The sequence below is a fragment of the Cyanidioschyzon merolae genome, chromosome 20, assembly GCF_000091205.1.
Source record: "Cyanidioschyzon merolae strain 10D DNA, chromosome 20, complete genome".
NCBI classification, from domain to species: Eukaryota; Rhodophyta; class Bangiophyceae; order Cyanidiales; family Cyanidiaceae; genus Cyanidioschyzon; species Cyanidioschyzon merolae.
This window is the reverse complement of record NC_010146.1, coordinates 83,324-96,984: the sequence shown is the minus strand read 5'-3', so window position 1 is coordinate 96,984 and position 13,661 is coordinate 83,324. Positions and strand designations below refer to the sequence as shown.

The 13,661-nt window shown below is 55.2% G+C and overlaps 5 protein-coding genes and 1 non-coding gene across 6 annotated transcripts, besides 2 other annotated features; 3 read left to right on the top strand and 3 right to left on the bottom strand.

The window, feature by feature from the left end:
• Positions 1 to 810: part of a sequence feature (repetitive element) that runs on past the window's edge.
• Positions 811 to 1,404: 594 nt separating this feature from the next.
• Positions 1,405 to 4,155, bottom strand: CYME_CMT038C (similar to retinoblastoma-family protein; the record flags this gene model as incomplete). Its single annotated transcript, XM_005539045.1, has 1 exon — positions 1,405 to 4,155. One exon carries the CDS (start codon positions 4,153 to 4,155, stop codon positions 1,405 to 1,407), a length of 2,751 nt encoding a protein of 916 aa, XP_005539102.1.
• A 503-nt stretch (positions 4,156 to 4,658) lies between these two features.
• On the top strand, positions 4,659 to 5,264 carry CYME_CMT037C (similar to thioredoxin-like protein; the record flags this gene model as incomplete). Its single annotated transcript, XM_005539044.1, has 1 exon — positions 4,659 to 5,264. One exon carries the CDS (start codon positions 4,659 to 4,661, stop codon positions 5,262 to 5,264), a length of 606 nt encoding a protein of 201 aa, XP_005539101.1.
• CYME_CMT036T lies at positions 5,069 to 6,763 on the bottom strand. Its single transcript, XR_002461689.1, has one exon. It is a non-coding gene; the product is annotated as a hypothetical transcript (transcript).
• On the top strand, positions 6,119 to 7,492 carry CYME_CMT035C (hypothetical protein, conserved; the record flags this gene model as incomplete). Its single annotated transcript, XM_005539043.1, has 1 exon — positions 6,119 to 7,492. One exon carries the CDS (start codon positions 6,119 to 6,121, stop codon positions 7,490 to 7,492), a length of 1,374 nt encoding a protein of 457 aa, XP_005539100.1.
• Positions 7,493 to 8,298: 806 nt separating this feature from the next.
• On the bottom strand, positions 8,299 to 9,780 carry CYME_CMT034C (NADP-dependent glyceraldehyde-3-phosphate dehydrogenase; the record flags this gene model as incomplete). Its single annotated transcript, XM_005539042.1, has 1 exon — positions 8,299 to 9,780. One exon carries the CDS (start codon positions 9,778 to 9,780, stop codon positions 8,299 to 8,301), a length of 1,482 nt encoding a protein of 493 aa, XP_005539099.1.
• Positions 9,781 to 9,959: 179 nt separating this feature from the next.
• Positions 9,960 to 11,990: a sequence feature (possible transcribed region).
• A 734-nt stretch (positions 11,991 to 12,724) lies between these two features.
• CYME_CMT032C (hypothetical protein) lies at positions 12,725 to 13,594 on the top strand (the record flags this gene model as incomplete). Its single annotated transcript, XM_005539041.1, has 1 exon — positions 12,725 to 13,594. One exon carries the CDS (start codon positions 12,725 to 12,727, stop codon positions 13,592 to 13,594), a length of 870 nt encoding a protein of 289 aa, XP_005539098.1.
• Between the last annotated feature and the right edge of the window lie 67 nt (positions 13,595 to 13,661).

Here is a 13,661-nt window from a genome sequence, read left to right as displayed (position 1 = left end):
AACGCAGGAATGAAGGATCACCTGGAGGCTTTGAGCGAGGTGACGAGCCGCGGAGCGGACTTTAAAGCTTTTCGAGAGTTCATGGAAGTTCGCGTTGCGTATTGGGATGCGCTGTGGGAGGAGTGTAGAAAGCCCCGGTGGGCTCGTCTGCGGATGAATCTATACGGTGGGAGGCAACGTGCATTCGCGAAAATTTTCAATGAGTTGAGCGCCCTGAAGGAGAATGAAAGTCAGAGGCTCGTAGTAGCGTACGGAGCAGGCCGATGGAAGACCCAAAAGGGGTGTGCACCAGCTCCAACGACGAGGGTGGACAAGGAGTGTGCACGGCGTTTCGTTACGATACCTGTAGATGAGTTCCGAACGTCCTATACACACCATGAACTGGGGTGTATACTTCAGAGGCTCGAGATGGAAAAGTGCCAACGGAGCCCTGAGGATATAAAAAGGTACGGACCACTGACGGAAGAGCAAATGGAAAGGAGGGCGAAAGCTCGAGGACTCCTTGCACTGGTTAGTACAATCAATGGCAAGAAGCGTATGGAGTTTGTGAATCGTGACTAACGCCGCTATCAATATAAAGAGGTGCGCGGCCATGGAAAGAAGACCTCCGGAGTTGACAAGATGGAATTTTGTTGGACAACCTCTCAAAGTGGAATGATATGAGAAGAACTTGAAAGCAGCAGTGGGTGGCCGGTCCAAAAAGACTGGGAGGCGTTTGCACGTCAGTTGGAGACTTCTTGTCTAGGGCGGGCTTCGCGCCACCACTGTATACCGCTGCTGGCGGCAACGTTTGGCTTTTGGAGGGCGTTTAGTGGTGAGCGGTGCTTCTGTTGCGGCATCGCTATCGAAATCCCAGGATCAACTTGAAGGGTATTGAGATTTAACTTTTAGGTATGGTATGAGAACGACCTGCGCGGTTCACAGAAACCACTCGATACTTCCACGCGACTCGGGCTTTCTTTTGACTTCGTTCAGCGCTGTACGCTTCGTAACACGGAGGGGTGGTGTGTCAGACGCCCCTGGTCAACGCATGGTGCTCAAATGCGCTTCTCGGAGCGCATTGGCTCGTAACATCGGTCAATGCAGTGGCCTCCTCTGATGCGAGAGGCGCATGCGTAACGTTCGTCCAGCTAGCAAAGTGTTCTGTACGGTCGCTGTGGGCGCATTGCTTCACTCTGCTTCACTTGCTACTGCACTAGTACGTAACGCACGACGGTGCCGGATCTCGAGGAACTGCGTCACGGAACGTGACTGGCGTGAAGCGCCCGCACGAACACGCAACGGAATCGGTCCTGGCACTGTCCAGTCAAGGGTTGTTCAGCGATCGTGCTGCGCTGCAGGACATATTCGCAAACGCATCGTTCAGAGGAGGAGTGCGTTCATTGATCAGCACCGTGCGTTTGTTTAGAAAAAGACAAGTTTCCGGCGTCCAGGCGGGGATGTGATGCGCTGCTCGGCCAACGGCTGGTGCGGTGACGCAGGCGCTGCCTCCGCCTGCGTTTCCGCCTCTGCCGCCGCCGCTTGGGTTCGAGTGCTGGGGCTGCCCTCGGGCCGTGGGGCCTGGAACTGTGGCGACGCGTTCGGAGGCAATCTCGCTGCCAGAAGCGCCGCTCGTCGCGAGGACGCAAGGGGCGTTAGCGTAGACTGCGGAGAATACGTCGGCAGCGTCCAAACTGGGAATGTATTTCGCGGGCTCGTTGCGGGACTCGCGCGAAGGCTAACCACTCCGGACTGGCTACGTATTCGTGGTAGACGCAGCGGCGACGAAATGATCTTGTCCACGATACGCGGTCCCAAGCCAGGAGAAGATACGGGTGACGCGTGCGGAGCATTCACATGATGTGCATCGAGTTCAGATTCGGATTCACGGCGCCTTTCGGGTGTACTGCTCATTGAGAGAGCAGCGGCTGGACCCTCTGGAGTAGTTTGTCCCAACAGGTAGCGCTTCATATGTGGAACAAAAATAAGGTTGTAAAAGGCAATAATGTCGCCACGTCCACCATCGTCCAAGGCAAGATCCCGATACACTGTCTGCAGCGAGTCACTCAGTCGGATGCATTCAGAGTCCGCAACAACTGCCCGATACGCTCGAATGATATCCACAAATTTGAACTGCAGGGAACGCTGCGTCTTCGCTGCTCCATAGAAGCAGCAAAGTAGAACTGTATCAAGATGGCGCCCGATGAAGAGCTCCCATTGCTCCGTGAGCGCCAGTTTGAAAATCGACCACACCCGATTTTCAAACGCTTCTTCGCAGATGCCGAGGCGAGCACAGACGTTCAGGATGCGATAATCCGCTTGCATCAGCAGCTTGTCAAAGAACAAATCCAATGCCGCTGTTGGTATGGAGCTCATGTCGCCCGTGCGAAGTGCGCGTACGAGTAACGAGTCCGACTGCCAGGCCAGCACGCAGAGCACGCACTCCTGGCAGGCTGCAAGACGACGTTTCGCCTGGGGCGGGAGATTCTCCACATTGAGCACGTAGGCGCCAATGATTTTGATGAAATCGAACGGCGAGAGCTTCAGCGACTCCAGCAGGTGCTCAAAGTGGATTTCGTCTCGGATGCCGTATGATGCGCACACCGTCTCGACGGCACACAGGAGCAGCGCCTTGTGAAAAGGTTGCAGCGCAAGTAGTTTCGGCACAAAGTCTGTCGAGCCGTTCATGCGTTGCGTCTCAGCGTTCAAAATGCTTTCCAGTGCGTACCAGTACACTGCCATGACTTCCCCGATACGCTGCTCTGCAGTTTCGGGATGAAATCGCTCCGTAAAGCTCTGGAGCAGATACCCAGTTGCCGAATTCGCGAAACCCAAGGGGTCGACTCCAAGTCCACCGTAAGTTTCCCGGAGATTATCACAAACTCGAGAAGCAAGGGCGGTTATAGCGCGCACCCAACGAACAGAGGCAATACCGCCCCGAATCGGGGTGCGACGTGGCGAGGGTGGCGGCACTCGGTTGGGGTTCTGCGTAGAGAGTGCAGCTCGCTGCGGTGTCCGAAGGGCAGCAGCAACTTTGCCGCCCGCGGAATCTGCTTCTCGCGGGCGAGCCAGGTTCTGGAGCGCCGCGGCCGCTGCCAGCTCATCAAAAACAGCATCGGCGGAGTCCTTTTGATCCGGGTATACGCACTGAGTAGAGGGCATCGGCGTTTCAGCATCATTATATATCAAAGCGGTGCTTTTCGGACCTGGTGCCGTAGATGAATGCTGCTCATCCTCAGCCGATGCGCCACGGGCAGGTGGCACCTGTTCGGCGTGCAGAGATGGTTTCACCGCCATCGACGACGACGATGACGACGACGACGATAATGGTGTCGACTCCATACGCTGCCGTTTTGCACGAAGCGATGATAGCGTTTCGCTGATAACGCGTGAGAAGCGCGGGACGCACCGCTCCGGTCTCACTCTCTGAACCAAAGTGGGTGCTGCGTCCTTGGCAGGAAACTTATGCATTTCGCACAACATTTGTCCCAGATGGTGTGCTTGCAGTAGAATGCGGCCGTCAAACCCGAGGCGGCCGACAAAGACGCTGTTGTAGAGGTCCTGCATGCCGCTCGTGTCATCCCATGGGATCATCGTCGTTTCGAGTCGTGCCAAGTATCGCTCGACATCTTCCTCGAGGATATCTGGCTGCTTAAGCATCTTCAGTTGCAACCGGCGGATGACAGCGACCATTAGATGGTAGGCACTCACGAGGTCAGGAAGCTCGCCCAGCGGGCCGCCTCGTGACGCCAACAGCGCGAGAGCCGTGAGAAAACATATCCAGGCCCGTTCCTCGTCGAAAATGTCGCCTTGATAAAGTTCCACAAACTTGCGGTGGACGTTCGCAATAACCACGAGGAGCTGCTCCATGCGCTGAGCAGTGGGTGAGATCATCTTCGCCCGCTCGAAAAAGTCGCTAATACAGTTACCTCTGCCTTTCGGACTAGGTTGCGGTGTAACGTCGGCACAGCGGAGAAACGCCCCGAGCACGTGTCCAGCCGTCTCAGGACTCTGTACCGCCACTAGAAGCGCACATGCTGCCCAGCTGGCCTCGTCTTCAGGGAAACGAACTTGTTCAACCAGTTGCAGCGCTTCGTCTACAGTTCTTTCATCTAGCGCTGCTTGCGCTGCCAGACGCCGCACCCACTGCTCCACGCCAGGTTTCGCGTCTAACATAGCAGTTTGGATTGCTCTGTAGCAACGACGACCGCGAACAATCCGAACGCAGACGGTAGATTGCGTTCAGTAAACAAGGTACACAGCAGTGTGTGCAGCGCGTGTCCCGCAACAGTCGATCCGCTGTCTATGCATGTGCGTGCCTCGCGTGCGGACGCTTTCCCGCCTTTTTTTCTGAAACTGCCCATCACGGACATAGGGCCACAGGATGCATGGCGGCGGCTAGAAACAGCATCAGTGCCTGATCCCAGATGATGCGTTTTTGCGTGCGCCCGGTGCTGTTGCTGCTGCCGCGCAGCGCCGCACAGACGCAGGGCAATCTGTGCAGGTGTCATATAATAAGCATTACTTTCCTTATTGTATCGTTTGGAACTAACATGTACAGACACTCGATGTGCACTGTTTCGCGCTGGAACCGCAGCGCCGGCTCTCGGCTCTCGCTAACGAAATACGCTGTTGTTGTACTTCTGTTATCCGTTGACGTGTGAGCTGTGGAGGGTTGCATGAGTTGTGCGGCGTTTATCACTACGGGTTGGAACCTGAATTATCGGCGATGTGGTCGTTCTGCTGATCGTCTATGCGTTCTTAGCCATCCTGTAGAGTCACGCAGATGGTCTCTGCACTGGCGCGCGTGCATTGATCCCAGCGCCGCGTCCGCGTCGGAACCGGTGCGGCTTGTCCCAGATCACGCGCACTTTGTGGAATGGGTAACTGCCGACACCGAGGCAGGACGAGCCTCAATAGTTATGTTTAAAGCGAGCTGGTGTCACGCGTGTGCCAACGTGTACCCACGCTTTTTGGAGCTTGCAAGCCAACAACAAGCGTCCAAGTACATCCGCTGTTATGCGGTGCAGTTCGATGAGAACAAGAAGCTCTGCCGGTCATTAGGCGTGACGTCACTGCCTTACTTCCAGGTTTACGGTGGACCTGAGGCTGGAATGTGCCTCGAGGAGCGCAGTATCGGGCCGAAACGACTTGCAGAGTTGGATGAGCTGTTCACACGCTACAACCGCGGCTGGCATGCAACCGACCAGTCTGCACGCGAATGTACAGCGAGCAGTGCCGACCACGATGCCACGAGTCCTTCTGCAGAGGCGCGAAACGACTGAATGGAAAATGTGTTTCAACGATGCACCGGTCAAGCCGGTGCTTCAGAAGTGCTTGCGACAAAACGCGTCGTCGGCAATTTGATCCAGCAATAACAGTATCGGATATCAGTGAGGTACCGACTGCACGCAAGGACTACGGCAGCTGAGCGCCCTTGACCCACAGCGCAAACGACCACGTGCAAGTTCAAAGACTGTGCGAGATACGAACGATACAGCACTGACTGGAGATCGCTTTCGTGCGTGGACACTCGTTGGAGTGGCGTTCCGAGTGCTGGTCTTATTCGAGGTCCGTACTGGAGACCACTGCATTCCTTGCAATGAGCATGTGCTTTTTCCGCCGCTCCTCGAATACGAGCGACATGATGCTGCTGATGCATTTTGCAAAAAGTCAGGACAGAGGCTTCAGCGCCTGATACCGGCACGCGACAGGTATACTGATTTCTCTTCGGCGACTTGACTGGACGCAACGACGACTAGCTTGGACACGAAGCACAAACCGAGCCAAGTGTCCATGAGCAGTGACCCTATCCATGTGTGTGTGTGTTTGTGTGTGCGCGTACGAAGCCGACGCGCGCTACGTGGAGTAAACGCTCCAATGCTGTAACTCGTTGGGCACAATCCGTATGGGTGTTTTCCAGTAAAGTGCACCGAAGGTTGCTATTCGAGAGCCCATGTTGCCGAAAGCATCGCCTTATTGCGTCAGAAGAGCGTTTGGACGCTGATACGTGGACACCTTTCGGAGCGGGCATGGCTGCAACCGTAGCAAAGCGTTATGCGCGCGGCTCGTTGCAGTCCTGACTAGTCCGACCTGTTGGCCGACGACGAAAACAGGCATCAACCGCAAAGGCCAGCTTATGTTTGCTGGCGAAGTACACGTCCTGTTACTTGGCATCGACAAGGCGCAACGCTGCCACAATAGCAACCTTGCCCTCACGTCCAGACGAACGCCGTTGCCCCGTTCAGGTCGGGCTGTAAACACGCAGCGGCGCGCGCCGCCTCGGGACGCGGCTTCAAAACTCCAGCTCCAAATGGAAACGTCAAACACATCGAGCAAACATGTTTGCTTTCTAGTGCACGGACTGCAGGGAGCACCCGGCGACCTTACGTACCTCGCGCACGCACTGCAGCAGCGTGGCTTGCTGGTGCACACCGTGCAGTGCAACTGGCGTCGCACCACCGACGGGATCAGTTCAGGTGGCAAGCGTGTCGCTGCGGAAATAGAGCACGTTGTTGCTGACTATCGGTCGCGGCTTCAGTGGATCTCGCTCGTCGGTTTTAGCCTCGGCGGACTGTATGTGCGGAGCGCCCTCGAGACGCTGTTCGATGACACCGAAGGAACTACGAAGGTCGCGGGTCTGGAGCCGCACACCCTCATCTGTATTGCCACACCTCATTTAGGCGTGAGCAGCTATGGTTTGTTGCGATACTGCCCCCGATGGAGCCACTTTTTAGCTGGCGTCTTCGCAGGGCAAACCGGTCGCGAACTCTTTCTACTGGACGAGGAACAGGAACCTCTCCTACTCCGAATGGCGCAACATCGGGCAGCACTCAGAGCGATGGCTGCTTTCAGCGTTCGCCTACTTGTGGCGAACCTGAGTTACGACCTCATGGTGAATGCCGGCACATCCTTGGTTTTGCCCGATGAGCGTCGATATCGAGTGCCAGTTACAACCTATGAGGCGACTTGCATTCACCAGGCGCCGCATGTGCGTATCTGGCAGCTCCGGCCTGAAGCGATTAGCGCTTCGTCGCGTCCGGAGACTTTGCAACTGAAACCGGACGTCGCGGGTGCATCAGTGCTTGTATCGCCTTTTTCTAGTGGTGCACGAGTGCTCTACCTATTGCGAAGCTTCGTCTATTTCTGTGGCGCGTGGCTGGTGATCCTCTGCACATGGGACCAGAAAACGAAGAAGAAGAAGAAGAACGTGCAGCACTCGGGCGGAAGCGATCGCGAGGACATTGAGCGTCGCATGGCGTCTGCACTGAACCAGGTCTCTTGGGACCGCTACGCAGTCGAATTCGATGCTCCATGGATACCCGCTCATAATCGGATTGTGGCATGGAGCCGCAATGATTTCGGGGCGTGGCTGTGGCGACATGGTCGCCCTGTTGTCGACCATATCGCGACGCATGTGGAAAACTGCCCATCCGCGCAACTTGTCGATGCGGACGTCGACCGTAGCGGAACATCCAACTCGCCCATAGACGCTGAGCCACAAGTCTCATAGAAATCAGCATCCCAAATGGAAACAAGCGCTGGGCTCTTTTTCCTGTTTTGAAGTACGCTCATTCAATGCGCGATTCGTTCCTTCCATGGCTGTTTACGCTGCCGTTCATCGGAAGTTTCCCTGCGTAGACGCGGTTACGACTGTCTCGGTACCACTGGAGGTCATTGGTGGTGGCATCCAAAACGTTCCAAGGTCGCCACCCATATCGGTTTTATACACGCCACACCAAAGTGTTGTGGTATCCCACTGCGCTTCTCGTTCCTGCAAGTCGTTTCCAGGAGCGAGCAAGGGATCGCCTCGTCGACCAACACATACTGATCACTGCATCCCAAAATGCCGTGGACGGGAATCCATGCTCCTTGAACCGGATTTGTGGCATCATCGACATTCATCGTGTGGTGATACCCATCTGGCTCGAGCACGTCACAAGAGCGAGTATGCTGAACCGGATTTGTGGCATCATCGACATTCATCGTGTGGTGATACCCATCTGGCTCGAGCACGTCACAAGAGCGGGCATGCAGCGGCGTGCATGGATACCTGCGTTTACGCAACCCGCCCGATGGCGGCAGTTTCCCATTCATGAATGTGACGATCACCAGTCATCACCATTGGTCCCCCTGCGAGTCATAAAGAACACCACACATCATATTCGCGTAACGCTGCACACAGAGCGGACGATACATCATCACAAAAGGCGTATCGTGCTCAGTATTCGCGGTCGTCGTAACGCCTCGATGCCGCGAGGAGCATCTCGGCATCCGCCGCGACCTGTGCTTCGATGCCACGTACCATACAAAAGGGTCTCAGTTGGCCACCATATACGCCTCCTCCGGGAGATTGATTACAATTGATTTGAGTTTCGTCATTGCTTCGATGCTCCATTTGGCACCCTGCGCATTAATCCCCGAGTCCTTGTGACCAAGGAACAGAAAATGATCTGGACCTCGAGCTGGCGCACCGTTCACTTGGATCGTGCCGGCAGTAATACTGGAAGAAAGCGATATCGCGCGATTCACATCACGCGTGAAGACACAACCCTGAAGACCGTAGCGAAGACGGTTTGCAAACGCGACTGCAGCCTTCTCATCTTTGACGCGCATGATGGGCAGCACTGGCGCAAAAGGCTCCTCCCATGCCAATTTCATCGATTCATTCACATGGTCCACAACCAGAGGATAGATCAAGTTGGCTTCTCGTCGGTACTCTAGGAGGAACTTGGCACCCTTCTCCTTCGCGTCCATGGCGAGACTCTCCGCGTAGTCCGCTGCTGCCTTGTTGATAACCGCTGTTACCTCACAATTATCCTCGGGATGCCCCACTGTCAGTGCCCGGGTGCGTTCCACGACTTTTGAAATGAGCTCCTCTGCAATCGACTCAACCGCGAGGACGAGCTTCACAGCCGTGCACCGCTGGCCCGAATAGGAGAACGCGCCCGAAACAATACATTTCGCAGCTAGATCGAGATCTGCATCATCGCAGACGATAGCCGCATCTTTGCCGCCCAGTTCCATTTGCATCGGGATCATGTGTGCTTTCTTCGCAACCTCGAGCCCAATGTTACCACCAGTGAACGAGATACAATTACAGAGCGGGTGCTGGACGAGATAATCACCGATTTCGGAGCCGCGGCCGGAAACGAAATTCACAACTCCAGGCGGGGCTCCCGCAAAGTGGAACGCTGCAGTCAAGTACAGCGCAGACACTGCACCCTGCGTGGGACCCTTCACCACACAAGAGTTTCCAGCCATAAGCGCGGGCGCGACCTTGGAACCTGTCAGATTGCAGGGGTAGTTGAATGGTCCCTGCGCAAGCACCACCCCGAGCGGCACCCTCTGAACCAGACACAGCTTGTTGCGCGGTTGCCCGGGGTACGAGTCTCCGACCAGGAGTTGCCCTTCCATACGCAAGCCCTCCTCGGCCGTGTAGTCGCAGAGGTCCGCGGTCCGAAGCACCTCACTGACCGCGGACTTGCGGTTCTTGCCGACCTCGCGCAAAATGACCGTAGCGATTTCGTCTACGTGCTCACGCAGAATGGTTGCCGCTTTATGCACAACTTCCGCTCGTTTCCAGAGCGGCACCCGACGCCATTCGCGCTGCGCTTGAGCTGCGCTCTCGTACGCCCTATCGATTTCCTCCTTGGTTGCTGCCTGGATGGTGTACGTTGGCGTTCCATCGAATGGTGTCTGTCCGGTAATTGTCTTACCCGACTCGCTGCGCAAGAACTTTCCATGGATCAGCAAAAAATAGGTATTACCCTCGTGAATTGGACTGAACACGCTGCTCATGACTAGAAACTCCGTACAACTGTTTTCAGAGCGTCCAGAAACTTATCGCAGTGATACTCTAAAGGCACCAGAGGTCGAATATGGAACGAATGGATGCCCTGCTGACGTCGCGAGCGAGCGCCTCGGCAGAGATGCGCAGAGCGGGACGCGTTCACCCGATGGCGTCCGTGGCTGTGTTCATGTGTTGGTGCGTACGCGCCTATCGTGAAGCGTACAGGCATGCGTAAACATTGTGGGATACCCTTTTTATACCATTTTCTCGTGAAGGATTGTATCAGAATATAACGCTGTTTGTTCACGAGATCCAGGACAAGATCGTCTTTCTCTTGCCTCGAGACGTTTGCTCTGGAAGGATGCTACGGGGTTTCTTGTCTACGAGTCGTGATAATCATTTTCTATCGTGCGAGGAAACGGTGCAGGTTGTTGGCCGCTTTGAATCTGATCTTCAATAGCTCCCGGATGTTGAGGCACCCGTTGTGGAAACGGTTCCATGATGTGCTTCAGCTGGGAGCGTTTGCCCTGGATCCGCATTTTAGAGGCAATTAGTGCAGTACTTTGTGGATCCGAGCGAGAGGCGACCTCTTTTCTTTTAATTTCGTTTCTTCGCTAGTGATGACCCTCGTCGTCGTCGTCGACGTCTTTTTCATGATCGTGAGGCGAATTCCGCAACACGAACACGTTATCGGCGACCGGCATTCATTGATGTGTACCAGACAACCATACCGCATTTCCATGAACTTCTGTTTGGTCGCTTTCGACGTACCGCACCTGCGACAGGCCTTTGGGTGCGTAGCTCCCGCATCCATGTTTCCGAACCCGATGGGCTTCTCTTCACCGCTCGGCACCAGAGGCGGGTGTAGATCCCATGGACTGCTTTATGTTAGAACAGGTGACGGGCAGCGTCTCAGTCGCTGGTATCCAGAACGAGCTCTGTGTTTCAGTCATTCAGGGAGAACGCTCAAGTACCTTCTTAGAAAGGTTTTGTAAGCCAAGTCCGTCGTCCCGTGAATGAGGTGACAAGCTGACGATTCACCTGTACGCTGGTTCTTTTTCTGTGTGATTTCCTCGCGTTGTATGTGAACCTCGCCTCGCGCTTGCATCTTCTGCTGCCGTAATCACGCGTTTCTCACGCTGTACTCGAGTCCACGAAGGTGACAACCTCTGGCAAACCCGGGTCCACGCGCACGAGTCTTTCGTTGTCTTTCAGAGGCAGACACCTTTCTTCGTCTCCCTTTCGCCCAAAGTATTCGGCGATACTTTCAGTTGGACGCTGACACCGTATCCACCAGAGAGAGAACGGAAACCGAATTGACTGTTTACGGTCTCGGCAGCTTTGATGTGGAAGTTTTCGTGTGAAACTTCCGCTGCAATTCCTCATTCGCTTTCCGTTCATTTCCTTTCATGCCCACGATGCCATGGCATCGTAGATTGCCCATGACGCTCACGTGACGAAAAGGAACGTAACCAATTGCGAGGCTACGCCTCGTCGGCGGGAGAGAGAACGTCTTGGGGCGGCGTTTATCTGTTCTACCTTGTGCATCCTATTCTCGCAGGGTACTCGAAGCGTTTCCACCCTCTTCCAAGTATCTGATGTCCAGAGGAAGGGCCAAAACGCGTCTCGGACAGGCGCTTTTTTCAGAGAGAAGCTTTCGAGAAGCTGTATCCTCAGGTATTCCGCGATCTCGGCTGCCAATTTCAGCTCCGGATTCCTATCTCGATCACTCGCGGGGGAAGGGAACGTCGAGACTTACAAAACATCGAGCGGGTTCGGCACAGACAATGTTTCTCTCCCGAGACGCCCTTCATTTACACTTTGTGCATCAGCTGGATGTCATGAGCGACACGAGACTCGAAGTTCTTCTGGATGTTATTCGTCTCCATCGCGACCATCGTTATGGAACGCTCTGCAAGCATCTGTGTCATTCCAACGTAATCCATATTCGTTGACCCTCGCTGTTCTTCGATTTCGATTTGTCATTCCGGAATTCCGGGTCAGAGACGATTGCATTTATCAACACGCGACGTGACACTCGAGCTGATGGGTTTCTCGAGGACGTTTCTGCTAGTCTCCGTAGTGACGACCAAGCAACTGGGAAAAAAGTTCCTATTCGGGGATGGGAACGCGCTTTCAGCCGCTTAGCTCGTGCAATCTTTGACCTTATTCAAATACGTTCCCTTCGTTGTCAGTAAGAAAGGAAATAAAAGCTCGCGTGATCAGGGTCACGGGTCGCGAGCGAGAACCCTCAGAATTCGGGAGTTCGCGAGCGCGACTGCTTCCCCTTACAGTCCATGGCTGAGGATGCCGGTATAAGCGAGACGAGGGGCTGTATCCGTTCGCGATAGCTTTCTTGGAAGAAAGCATTCAGTTTCACCTTGAAGACGCGAGGTTTTCCGTGGGTCACTTGTTTCCGCTCGTGGTCCTTTCTGTCCCCCGGGAAGAGTCGGGCGGCATACTGCTTCTGTACGCCAAAGCATGTGCTACCGTTATCCCAACAGAGCCTTCTGCTCCCGGTGAGACGAAGCGTCGACCGGTTTCTGTCAAAGAAACCGAGGATTCGAAGAACCGGTGCTACTGATGCCGAGGATGGGTCCTAGTTTACCGTGAGCGCGACTGTTTGTGGCTGTTACCAACCTGGACAATTCATCCCAAGTGCGTACATGAACAGCAACGGGAGCGCCTCTCGCAAACGCTCTCGAACCGATACGCTGATCATCTTGACTCGCAGACCTATCTGTTGCTGTAGGCATGTTACAAAGCTGCTCGCTTTAGAGACTGTTCCGGTCTTTAATTTCGCTTACGAGCCAGATAGAAGACTGTAAGGCCTCATCATCCAGCAGACCGCGTTTTGCCAGCGGCCTGTGAACGCTGCAGACGCTGGACCGGAGTCGGCGTTGCGTCGTCGCCACTTCAGTTCGGTACTTAGTTCGAGTTTGCGGGTCGTATATGGAGGTTGCTCTTGAAATAGAGACGCCGCGTAGCGCGGAAAACCAAGGGCGCCGACCTGCTGCGGAAAACACCAGTTGCGCGTCGCTCACCTCGGATACCTCGCTTGGTACAGGGAACGCTGCGAAGCGCGCCGGACGTTGCGGCTCTGGCGGCATGGAGAGCGAGCCGAGCTCTGACAAGGATCAGGACGCAGCGGAGCAGGCACAAGTGACAGCTACGGTGCCTGCGCGCTTGAGTTCGGAGCAAGTTCTGCAACCGGGGACTTTTGCACTAGAGACGACCAAGGTTCGTTTCCTCTGCGTGAATGGCGATGCGTTTTCGGTATCTTTCCCTGTTTATGCGACAATAGGTCAAGTGAAAGAGGCGCTCCTAGCTTTACAGCCAAAAGAGCTCCTCGAACAGCTCCGAGTGCTCCACCAGCCACCGTGCTCAACCGCGTCGGACTTGCGTATTCTGTATCTCGGCAACGTGCTCGAGGATACCGACACGCTTCTCGAGTGCGGCTTTCAGGTGGGCTTATGTCAGACGGTACACGTTGTCACTCGACCGGCCACGGAGTCGGGCTCTCGGTCCCAGCCTCCATCGTCGCCGCAGCACCCGCTAGGCTCGAATTTTGTCTCGTATTTATGGAGTTCGCACAACACGTCGCGAAACCGGGTGCCTGGCTCGGAAGCAGCAGGCGCGGAAGCGGAACGGCGTCATCGACGCAGTCACAGACAGGTAGCGTCTCGGCAGGCGGGGCGCGCTTCGACCTCGGGGACTCGTTCGACTCGATCGCAACGAAGTGCACACGTTGCAGAGACAAATGCGCCAAACACAGCAGCGGTGAATGGGCGTGTTGGTTGCTCAACCTGTACGATAACGTAATGGTCTTCCGGGTCGTTGGTAATTGCGCAGGAATGGACCTTGGACGCACTGCCACGCAACGCCAAGG